The following is an 11542-nucleotide window of genomic DNA, read 5'->3' as shown; positions in this document are numbered from 1 at the left end:
CCCAGCACTTTACTTCCATTTGGCTGCCGGTGTGACTTGTCTTTGTGTCTGTACAGTTGCACTGCGGGAAGTTAAAGGGAGAACGAAGCCATGGACTGCCCGTGCCATTTGCTAATGCAATGATGGCAGCTGTTGCAAAGTGAATTTTTCAGTCTTTCCTTTCCCTGAGAGCCTGGAAATAAGATTGCTTTGTGCATTTTTCAAGCAGTTAAATGTAACTTTTAATATAAAATCTAAGACTGTCATCAGTAAGAATAGTTGCAAATTTCTAAGGTGTTTCTATAATTACAAATATAAAATTCAGCAGAACAGTAACGTAAATCTAACTTTAGAGTTAAATAAGGTCAGTAATTGTTTTCACATATATAAACACATACAAACATACATTTTATACATAGTCTTAAACTTGCACTACTGGCCTATATTCATATGTGTATATTTATAATACAGTAATTTTGTCCCTTGTGCATTAAGAGCACAGCTTACTTGCCAGTGGCTAGAAAGGCTGTCTTTTGCTTTTGAATAAAATGATTCAGTTATCACAAAAGAGAAAAGTTGTTGCCAGCTAATGTATAACCAGGGCTGTAAATCTAAATTGGTCAGGTCAGTGTAATTGGAATACTTCTTATTTGTGTAGCCAGTACAGTTACAGGGCCAAAATATAAGGCTGGTTAGGCTTCTGTCAGAGACGGACATTGGTAAGAATCCTCACATCAGGTGAACGCTCCTTCAGATAAGGATGACTTTGGAGTTAGCTGAGGAATTAGCACTCTTCCCAGAAGCAGCATACCTTTGCTTTCATGGCTTAATTATTCTACTGCTCTTCTCCATTACTGAGCACCTTTGAATTGGACAGATCTTATTCATCCGTCAGTTGTTTGAATGAGCGGTGGCTGTTGTTTGACGAGCTGTGAGGAGCTGTCCTTGCAGCTGTTGCTCAGCACGAGATGAGCAGCGGGTTAGACAGGGACCGGCGATTCTGCGCCTCCTCCAGAGGCTGGCTTTGTAAGAGTTCGCAGGCAGTCAGCTCATGGTAAAGAGTATCTAGGACTTCAAAGAGGTGGGCTTTTCCTTCTAAAAGAAAATTGCAAATGTTAGCATATCAACAAAGCCAGAAAATTGCAGTTTAACAGTCATAACAAAAGCTCTCTTCTACATAGGTGCTATTTCAGTAACTGACATAAAATTTATAAATTTTGAAACCAAATAATCAATTCCTGTCCCCACAAAAATGCATAAGAGTGGAGCTGGTTCAAGGACTGTTTCTCTACTGTTTCTCTTGCTTCATCCTCTGCTCATGAAGTCCTCATGTACAGAGACTGTTTCATATCACCATAAAAAGTTGCTAATCCAATCATTCACTTAGTGTTCTCACACAGGAAAAAAAATGTTTGATTACAAAGACTTAGGAAAGCTGCTTAAGTCACATCAAGTGCAGAGCCAGAAAATGGAAGACGAGAAGACGAGCAGTTTATGGCAACGGTGATGCAGAATGGACAGAGAGCGTCACAAGGTTACTTCACTATTTAACTTATCGGTGTCAGTTATCCATTTTTGGAAGCTGAGCTGTGCTACAGTTACAGCAGGAGATACTTTGCTGCACGCTAGCAACCATGAGGCTTTGGAAGAGCAAAACCCAGAATGGTTTTTATATTATTCTCCCTGAAACACTGTTATTAATATTGTCCAAAACCAAACCCTCAGGCCACATCTAGCCTTTTATTATCTTGTCTTTGACTACTGTGTCTATTAGAAGCACCAACAAGCCATGTTCTTAGGCTTGGTACAGCATGTTCATTTCTTCAGCGTAAGTACAAATGCTCTGCTAATAGGAACAAAATAATCAAATCTAAACCTCCAGGCTTTGATCCCTGTATGGTTCCTACAAAGGCAGCTCTGGCACAACAGACCATTGTCAAGAGAGAGGATTTTGCAAGTTTAATTTTTCATAAGAGGAACATGAAAGGTTGTTATTATAAGAGTGCAGGTGTGATTCAGTTTCTTTACAGAAATGTGCTGTTTTTCTTCATATACCTTGTTTGTGTTGCAGGAGAGGAATGAAACATGCACTGGAATAGTAAATGCTGATAAATGGGTGCCTTACATACTCAGGGTTAGGTTTTCCTCTTTTGTATATTCATGAATTCCTACAGACATTAGTGGGATACTGAATGGTTCCCCTAAGGCCAAATTCTAATTTAAATTTGGCTAAAAAATACTGAATGTTTTCCTCTTCTGAAGTGTCGCAGAGTAGAAAGCATCAATTTCTAGAAGTAATCTTCTTGCCTGGTACTTCTTTCCCTCACCCTGTCCACCAGGAGTTGAAATACTTTTTTTCCTACTTGATTGTTCATCTAGTGTTTTTTGCAAAAGGACACTTTTCATACTCTTTGGTCTTTATACATGATGTACTTTCTTACCATTTTGGGGGTCACGGCAGGATTCCAAAGTGCTCAGCAAGATTTTCCCCAGGGCTCGCTTAGATATGTTCTTTAAAAAACAAGATAATATTATGGCACAATTATGTCCTTCACCAGCTTCAATATATGCAGTAAAATCTATGCACAGTATATTTGCATTTGAAAATTAAAAGAAACTGAATCCTGGTAACATGAGACCTGATACTGGCTTTATTTTCAAGCATTTTATCATAGATGCTAGTCAAATGAGAGCAGTTTGTGGAGGGTCCAATTTCCTTAACATAGCTCTAGAAAGAGAAACTGCAGTTATTCAAAATACAGAGCTTTTCAGAGCTTGTGCCTTCACAAATCTGGATGGTAAGGAACGCAAGCAGGGCACACACAATAAAAGCTTGTTCAGGCCTGCTAAGCCTATGTTGAAAGGTGCACAGGAAAATTTTCTGATGTTATATCTGATGTTATATTTTCTGATGTTAAAAGCTTCCCAAACCTACTTGTTTTAAGAGTCATTGGCAAGCATTTTAGATATACAGAAATCAGAAGAGGTTGTTGTATGTGTCATATGGCAGGGCCACTATTAGTTATATATTGAGATGTATTAAACATTAGGACTGTACGAACTATTTAGGATTTGCATGGCCTGTTTTAGTAGCAGTTTTATTTTAGAAATCTTTTGGGATGTTACATAATGTGTCTGGAAAACAAACTCTCTTAATTTGTTATCTAGACACTAATGCATGCTTTCTGGGAGATGGTCTTGCAATCAGTTTAATTAGTACTTCCAGCCCCCATATCTTCAGGGACAGGCTGTTCTTGTTAAAACTTCAAGAAGTGAAAATAGATGGAGGCTATTCTGGAAGAAAGACTAGGTACCCTGCCAGCAACTCAGGCCACCCTGACTTTGCTTACTGACGCTAGCCACCCACCTTCTGTGTGTCTGCCGCAGTGGGGACCAGGGCATAGTGGATAGAAGCTTTTGGAGGGCTGGGATTATACGTGGCCATTGTAGCATGTTGGGAAGTTTTAGTAGTCCTGGCAGAGTGCACATTTGTCTTTGGACAGTCATTGCTTTGTAGAAGATACTGGTGCAAGTGAGATGCTGGGGGTATTTACAATTCAAAGACGAATATGCTGGGGAAGTGACACTTAAAACTACAGTTATTGATGAATAAGCTTTCTTTTGTCTGAAGTATATCCCATTAGGGATTTAGGAGATCCTTGTTTAAACTCTCCTGGGAATGCTGTAAATTACTCAATTACAATGTCAGTTCCCTGTACTGGTGCTATGGAAGTTAGAAGCACGCTGTGGCATGTTTCTAGCAATGCTTAGCATTAAGCACTGTTATCACTCAGGTGTGGCACATTGAATGATGGATTCTCTCCTAAGCAGCAATAATTTTCAGTAATATGACTGACCAGTGAATGACATGTTGAAGTCTTGACACAAAAGGTTATTATGCTTGTTGCCAGTCACAGTCTTTACTAGTTTAATTCTTCACTGGATAGTTATTGATGCATGTAACAAGCAGTGTCAGACTTGGTATATGAAAGTAGAATTTCTGTGTCAAGTGCTAAAGTAAGTTACCAAATTATGAGATATTGCACTCATTCCCTAGAGTCAGCAGTGGAACAGGAGCATACTTCAAACAGTGAAGTGATCATCTGAGGAAGCATTCCCATCTGACACAGACTAGGCAAGAGCTTTGCTGAAAATTGAGGAGCACCCTGAGTCGTTACTGAAGAAATTAACTCCCAGCAGTACAGCATGGCTCCCAACATACTCCATGTTCTACAGATTATCCATCCATCCAGGATGGTCTTCTCACCATCCCTCAGTTATCAATCCCCAGACAGAAAATTTAAACATATTTTCTAAAGGACTGAACTGCCATACTGGCTATATACTTCTGGGATATTGTTGCATCAGCTCTTATAAGTATATGTTTGGGTTATTAATTCAGTAAAAAACTTCTCACAGAAAAATATCTTATTGGTATATAGGAAGTGTTTTTATCCCTTTAATACAAACTCAGTCTTGCTGTATGATGCAGTTAAACAAAGGTTCTCCAATTCTTTTTTTTTTTTTTCCCTCCACTCTTCCTTCTGCTTGCACAGGGGAAAGCTGGATTCTTGCCTATGTGCAACACTAATTTCTGGCTCAGTCTGAGTTTTGAACTCAGTAGGTACCGGGAGCTGTGCTTTGCAATGGCAGGATACCTCTGATCAGCTGCTGATCAGTGCTTGCAGTTGCTGTACAAAAGGCAGAGCCTGCGGCTCGGCATGCTATCCTGCTAGCTTCGTCATCCTCCCCCCTGGATATCGGTGGTGATGGGAGGTGCACCTTCTGGTTTGCAAAAACTTGTGATTTGAAGACTGATACATAAAAATTTCTGAACATTTAACCATCCCACTGAAATAAGAGATGAAAGTGTTAACTTTAACCTTTAGCCAAATTCCAGACTGTACTGCTGTTTTCTGCGCAGCTAAATAGTTCACATGAACATTTTGACTTCCTCCACTATATTACCATACAGTGTACTGAAGGGTATTGCATTGTTGCTGCATTTCACCGGAAGTCTGACCGCATAGCACATATTGATCATGTAATTTGAGCAGAGGATTCCCATTTCAGGAATCTGAGTCTGAGGGTAAAGTGCACTGGCGTAAGAAGAATGACAGAGATATTAAAGAGGACTACGTGCTTTCATTTCTTTCCTCAAAATAGGAATGTATGTGAGGATTACCACATACCTCACTTGGAGCTGTGTGAGGCAAAGAATCTTTAAAGTGAGAGCTGTATTATAAGAGGACTATTTTTCAGGCTGGTTTCCACTTAAGAGAAGACAGTCAGGCTGGCACTGAGATTTCTGCGGGATCAATAGGAAAAATAATCTTCTAGAAGGAAGTAGACTTTCTGATTATTACCATTTTTGTTTTCCTTGACTCCTAAATTTTTATTTAGAGGAGAGCTTGGAGATCTAGATCCAGGGAGATATCTAGACCTCTTTTGGAAAGTCACCCATAGGGGTTTAAAAGTTTTCTGCAACCACTGGGACAGTTCCAAGGGCAAACACATGTAGAAATGTTTCCTGGTGTAAAGGACCTTGTACTGAATGAAAGTTATGAACATCCTTTTTACTTTGGAAAGGACACCATCAAAAACAGTTCTAAGTCTCTGGACTGCTTTCTTGCCATACCAAGTCTCGAAGTTGTTGAAGAAGCCGTAAAACATCCATGAACTTTTCTTCCACCAGTGACAGCCTAACTCTCTCAGTCTCCAACATCTGTAGCTCCATCTTCAACAATTCGGTCTCCTCCACCTTTTGCTGCAGTTCACCTAGCAATGGGCCTTTCATCTAGACAATGACACAGGAAATTAAAAGCACTGGAGCTTTTCGCTTTCTTGCCCAGTAATTGCAAAGCTAAGTTTTCCCCCTTATCTGGTAAATGTCAGTTCACTCTGGAAGATTATCTTGAAAGGAAGTACATTTCTTTAATGTCTACATAAAGTGAAGAATCAATTGTTGCTAGAAAATGCATGCTTTGCCCTTATACATAATGGCAGGTCATTCAACACTGGATGCAACCAGATCATTCAGAAATTTTAACTGATAGCATTCCTATTGCAGTTTTCTAATCTTTTGCAAGCCTGTATTCCTCTAAGGTAAGAAAGCACAACTGATTTGTATGGCCTCACTAATGTGATCATATTTTTGCTTTGGAACTCCTACATGAAGATCATCCGTATATCTGATGAAACAAGAAAATAAATTTATCAGCTAGTTTCTTCTAAGTATTTTGGGGAAAAAATGAGTCTTAAGGAAAGATTTTTAAGATCCTGGTTGTGCAAAGCACTGTCATGCTTGCTTGCTTGGTGAAGCACTGGTTTGCAGCTAAGTGCAGAAAGGTCCTGATTCAACAAGGCTTTCAAGTAGTCTACAGAAATTCTAGCAGAAGCAGTGTTCTCACACCTGGACCTTCCAAAGCTGAGCTGCAACCTGTCAGTTGTCTCAGACCTACCTGCAAAAAAAATGATACCAATTGAAATGCTGGATTTGTTTCATCACAGAACTTAAGTGAAATATTTTGCACCACAAAGTAAATGCTTGTCAGAGACACAGGCCTGTTATAGTTATTGCAGGGTTCTGAAAGGCTAAGTTAGGAGATCAGGAAGGTGGTGTATGGGGCCTGAAAATCATCCCCCAGAAAATATGTCACTGAAAAATTAGTTTCTGACTTTCAAGAGCACTGACATATTTCAACTTTAGTAATAGCAATAAACTTCATTTTTCATTCATTAGTCTGCCTGGAATTTTGAAATGTAACCATTTTTTGCAATTTCTTCTTGCAAACAGAATCTATATATGTTTATAATACCCTTAGGAACAAAACCATGCGGAGTAAATGCCAAGTTTGCGGGCTCTGTTAATCCCCCTTTGTTGTCATTTTTTTAACCTTTATTGCAGTTCTAGGAATAACTGCAGAAAGAGCTGAACCAGTAAAGCTGCAGGTTTAATGGGCACACTATTAGATTTTATTTGTAGAAATTTTTATCCTAATTAATATTTAATAGATAGGAAGGAACTTCAGTTCCCTAAAACATGAGTGTCATCAGAGTGAAAAAATAAAATAATCCTTGATCCACTTTAGTCGCCTAAAAGGTCATTTTAGTTTCTGACAGTGCTTAAAGTATGTCTTGGTTGTCACTTGTTCCACCATCAGATGGAAATTTGTCTGTTCCATTAGTTGTCCCTGAGCGTGGCTGTGAGAGGCTCTCCAGTTCCTCTGAGCTGTACAGCAGCTACAGAGGTTTGGATCTCTTACTCTAGTCCATTTGCCAAACAGTGACTTCAGTATCGCTGTCTGAACACCCATCTTGGATGAATAAAGTAGTATTTTCCTGTACATTAAGCCAACATTGTTACCACCAATGTGGCAGCAGTGCAACTGAGACATAGCAAAGGGTCTAGAGGCTGTGTGAGGTCTTCAGTGAATTAAACATGTGGCTTGCTTTATTAGACTGCAGATTGCCTCCACACTGTAAATACCACTCATCACAGGGATGTACTAAACACATGAAATATAGTTATGCTCCCCTGTACAGCTGAACAGTGACAGAAGTGTCATATCCAATGACAGAGGAAACAAGGTCATTAGCTGCATTTGTAAAATCCACTTTCCTGATATGCAGCTAAACAGATGCTCATGGAAATTCTTAACCGGTGCCCATCTATGCTGATAGGAGAGAGGCCTATCCTGTCCGGCCTCGGCACCCATAATATTACACATCTGCTTTTTTTAGCTGCTTCTTTAGTCACGCTGACAAAACCACCATACTTGGAAAGCTACACAGTGACTTCTCTGTCCTCGGGTGGTTGTTCCTGAAAGGCTGTAGGCCATGCAGTGTGTCTTGTGTACAAACATGAATGGAAAAAGTATAAACTTTCCTCTTTAGTATGCATGCCACTTGAGTCCTCCATAGTCGTCCAGTGTCATAACCTGCTGCTTAGTTTTTATGGACAGCAGCTGCAATATGCTCAGCTCAGAATACCACTAGTGATATTTGGACATAGTGCTTGTTGCTACTGCTGGCTCTTTTTCCTCTTCATTTCAGCTGCTCGTACAAAGCCCTTTCTGTCTGTATTTCCTAGGCTCTGACTAGTAAAGTGCTTTCCACAGCAGTTATGCTTTCTTTACGGTCACTTTCTCATATATAAGAAAGCTAGTTTTCCGATTCCTTTGTTTTATTTTTGTTTATGGGTATGTAGGTTTTTTGTCATTTATTGTGCTTGAAGACAGTGGTTCAGTGTACAATAAAAACATTCTCCCAACATGTTTTCCCTAGATAGGCTACATCTATCACTCGTTCTTATCTCAACATTTGTGAATAAGGTAATGATGATAATTAAGAATAGCCTATTCCTTAGCTTAGATACTGAGGAGGGATGGTCAGTAGTTAGGTCATGGAGCTCAGAAGTGGGTTGTGTTCTTAGCTCTGTCAGAGTCCTTCAGCATAGCTTGATTTTGGATATGTTCCTTTTAATCTGTGCCTTTTTTGTGAAATGGAAATACTATCTTGCCAACTACTAGTTCTGAGAATAAATCAGCTGCTGGTGTGTGAGCCTCTTTAAGTAAGAGGGTGAACACCACAGGAGAATCTGGCCTCCAGAGTAGCATGTATACAAATACATCTAGGACAGTGAATAATCAATATGTAAAAGAAAAACTTAAGGAATATAAAAGAAAATGATTGTATTGTGTTTGCTACTGAAGGAGTTAAAGAGGCTCTCATATTAGAGCCATTTTTTGCAAGAGATGAACCTGAGGAGCTTTCTCAAAACAGCAAGAAAACAGTAACAGAACTCCAGAATTAAGTGCTGAAATGTGCTGTGTAATTTATCTATTAAATCAGTTTAGCCTCAGAGGAATGGAGGGTGGCAAATGTAACACCAGTTTTTAAAAGATACTGCAGAGATGATCTGAGGGACAACAAATCACCTCTAGAATATCAATAATTCTGTCAGGCAAATTGATAGAAACTATAATAGAGAAGGGACTTAGTGAATATGTAGATGAACATAGTAGGGAATCTAATAGATTTTTTTGAAAGGGTCCATGAATATACATGAATAATGGTAATTCAGTTGATAGAGTGTACTTTGGATCTGCAAAAAGCTTTTGCTAAGGTTCATCACTAAAGATTTAAAAAAATCAAACTGACACCGGACTGTAGAGTAGATCCTGCCATGGACTTACAGCTGGTGGGAGGGAAAGCACAGAAAGGCAGACCAGAACTGAATGGTCTGCTTTTATGATGGGGGCAGATCATCCCTAGGGTCTCATAAAGGTCTGGGTTAAGATCTGAGCAGATCAGCATGTTCATGAATGATTTTTTAAAAAGGTGAATGTAAAAGTGTTAAGTTTGTTGTGCATATATTTTGGGGGGTAATCAAAACTAAAGCTGCCTGTGAAGAATTACAGCAGGATTTCATGATACTGAATAACTGGTCAATAAAATAGCACATAAAATTCAGTGTCAGTAATGCATAGTAAGACCTATAGGGAAGATAAACAATGTCATATATATGCAGTGATGATGACTGCAACTCAAGAAGGAGATCTAGGAGAACTGTATCCTGAACATAGCTCAGTGATCAGCAAAGATCAAGAGGATAAATGTTGAAAACTAGCTAGGAAAGGAACTAGGGACAAAACAGAAATCGTTCTTATGCCTTGATGGGCTTACATTTGAATGCTAAGTTCATTTTTGGTTCTTCTCACTCAAAAAGGGTAATAGTAGAGGCTGAAAAGTACACAGAAGACTAAAATAGAATAACAGAAGTAAATAATGGTTTCTATACCAAAAGACATGAAACAGACTAGGAATGAGGATAAGTGAGGCGACATTTTTGGTGATAAAAGTCTGTAAAATTATGAAGGGCAAGATCATTTACCGTTTCCAAGCACAAGAAGTAGATAACACTGGATGATCAGGCAGCAGATTAAAGCAAACAAAAACAAATCCTCAAAACCTTTTCCTTTATAACTTATTTCTGGAAGTGATTAGCATCGGGGTGTAAAATACTGAACAAGTATTGACTGAAGCTTAAGACAAAGTAATGCTTACGATTCACTATTTTTGTTTCACAGAAAGATTCATAGCATTAAAATCTATACCCTGCATTGGCTGAAGTTAGCAATATTTAAATAGTACAATTAGATAGCACTACTAGGATACCACATTGGGGCTTTTAAATACTGTGGCTATAACCTCTGCTGAAACTTGGACACACTAATAAGCCTGAGAAACAGATTTTTTTTATTTAGCATCAGAGTAAACTGGATGATCTCCAAAACAGTGAGCCTCTGTGGCTCAGTCAGCTGGAGGAATTCGTAGAGAAATTATTTTGGGGAACTGGATGGGTTGGGACATGAGGAGTGTTTCATCCAAAGTTGAGAAACCACTGAAAGGGGCGTGGCCTGTATTTAATCTCCTGCTCTTTGATCTGCAGAGATATCAGTCCAGAACACAAAATCTGTGAGCATCTTAAATCATTTAAATAAGGATGGTATTCGAAGAACCTGTGGTTCATCTCATCCTCCAAATAATTGGAGGTTCAAGTAGGAGCCATACTAGAAATGGTGGTGTTAAAGGAATGCATGAGATGGTCGAGCTTACAGAGTAATGGCATAGTGTAAGGCATCAACAACAGAAAGCAGAACAGCCAGAATACAGTAGATATAAATGGAGCTACTTAAAGATACATAAATAACTTTTTCACACTATGCCTGGCACCTATTACCTCTTCCATATTTGTTTCCAGTTTTTTCACTTCATGCCCTTTGAGCTCAAGCTGTTCAGTTAGCTGTGTGATTCTCTCTGCTAGCTCCACAGAGGCTGTTTGATAGTTTTCGGTTTTGGTGGTCCCAAAATAAGACATCAGCTTTTTCCGCATTTTTTCATCACATCTGTTTTAGGAAAAAAAAAAAAAAAAGAGTTAATGAAGCCTCATAGTCAAGGTCCATGTTTTTAAAAGCCAGTTTTTCTGCAAAATTCTTGGCTGCACGGGTCATAAATTGGTGTCCTAGCTGACACCTCTTAGGATTAGGTGGGAGTGCTTACTCTGTTGTTTCCCATGTGTTGTAAAGGAGCACACGGGAACCTTTTGATTTTGTTTTATGGTAGTATTGCTTCTTACTGAAGCCACGGTATCTCTAGGTCATGAAGTAATATTCTCAAAAGGCTCAAGCAGCATTAATCTCAGAAACATACCCGGTGCCACAACAAGGGAGCTTGGCCAGTATTTTCTTCACTTCGGCCACCTGGGACTGCTGGTCTCCTGTCCACTTCTCTTCCTCTTCGTCAGAGGCAGCCTGGCCCTCCACCGACCGGAACATCTGATCCTCGGCTGGGGAAATGAACAGCAGTTAACAACAAAAGAGCAGCCCCTGCTGCTCGGCAGCTGCGACATTTTAGATCGGTGCGACTGAGAAAGAAAAACTGAGATTTTAAATATCTCAGTGAAACACAATGCAGGGTCCTTCATCATTCGTGTAAAGGGGCTTTAAAACTCAGGGAACTGAGCTTCAGCAAAGATCATTATTTTAACAACCTTCAACAG

General features: G+C 39.3%; 1 protein-coding gene across 1 annotated transcript in view; it reads right to left on the bottom strand.

Annotated features, from left to right (window-relative positions):
• Positions 1 to 321: 321 nt before the first annotated feature.
• The window catches only part of EFCC1 (EF-hand and coiled-coil domain containing 1), a 66462-nt gene continuing 55241 nt past the window's right edge, over positions 322 to 11542 (bottom strand). The window contains exons 7-11 of the mRNA XM_026066400.1: positions 11194 to 11329; positions 10724 to 10889; positions 5618 to 5776; positions 2421 to 2490; positions 322 to 1074 (exon numbers count right to left, since the gene is read on the bottom strand). Coding sequence (XP_025922185.1) covers positions 938 to 1074; positions 2421 to 2490; positions 5618 to 5776; positions 10724 to 10889; positions 11194 to 11329 — 668 coding nt within the window. The 3' untranslated portion in view covers positions 322 to 937. The remainder of the gene's footprint in view (positions 1075 to 2420; positions 2491 to 5617; positions 5777 to 10723; positions 10890 to 11193; positions 11330 to 11542) is intronic.

Source organism: Apteryx rowi, unplaced genomic scaffold (genome assembly GCF_003343035.1).
Source record: "Apteryx rowi isolate R43461 unplaced genomic scaffold, aptRow1 scaffold_240, whole genome shotgun sequence".
Taxonomy (NCBI): Eukaryota; Metazoa; Chordata; class Aves; order Apterygiformes; family Apterygidae; genus Apteryx; species Apteryx rowi.
The sequence above is the reverse complement of the archived record's forward strand: the minus strand, read 5'-3'. Positions and strand labels throughout refer to the sequence as shown.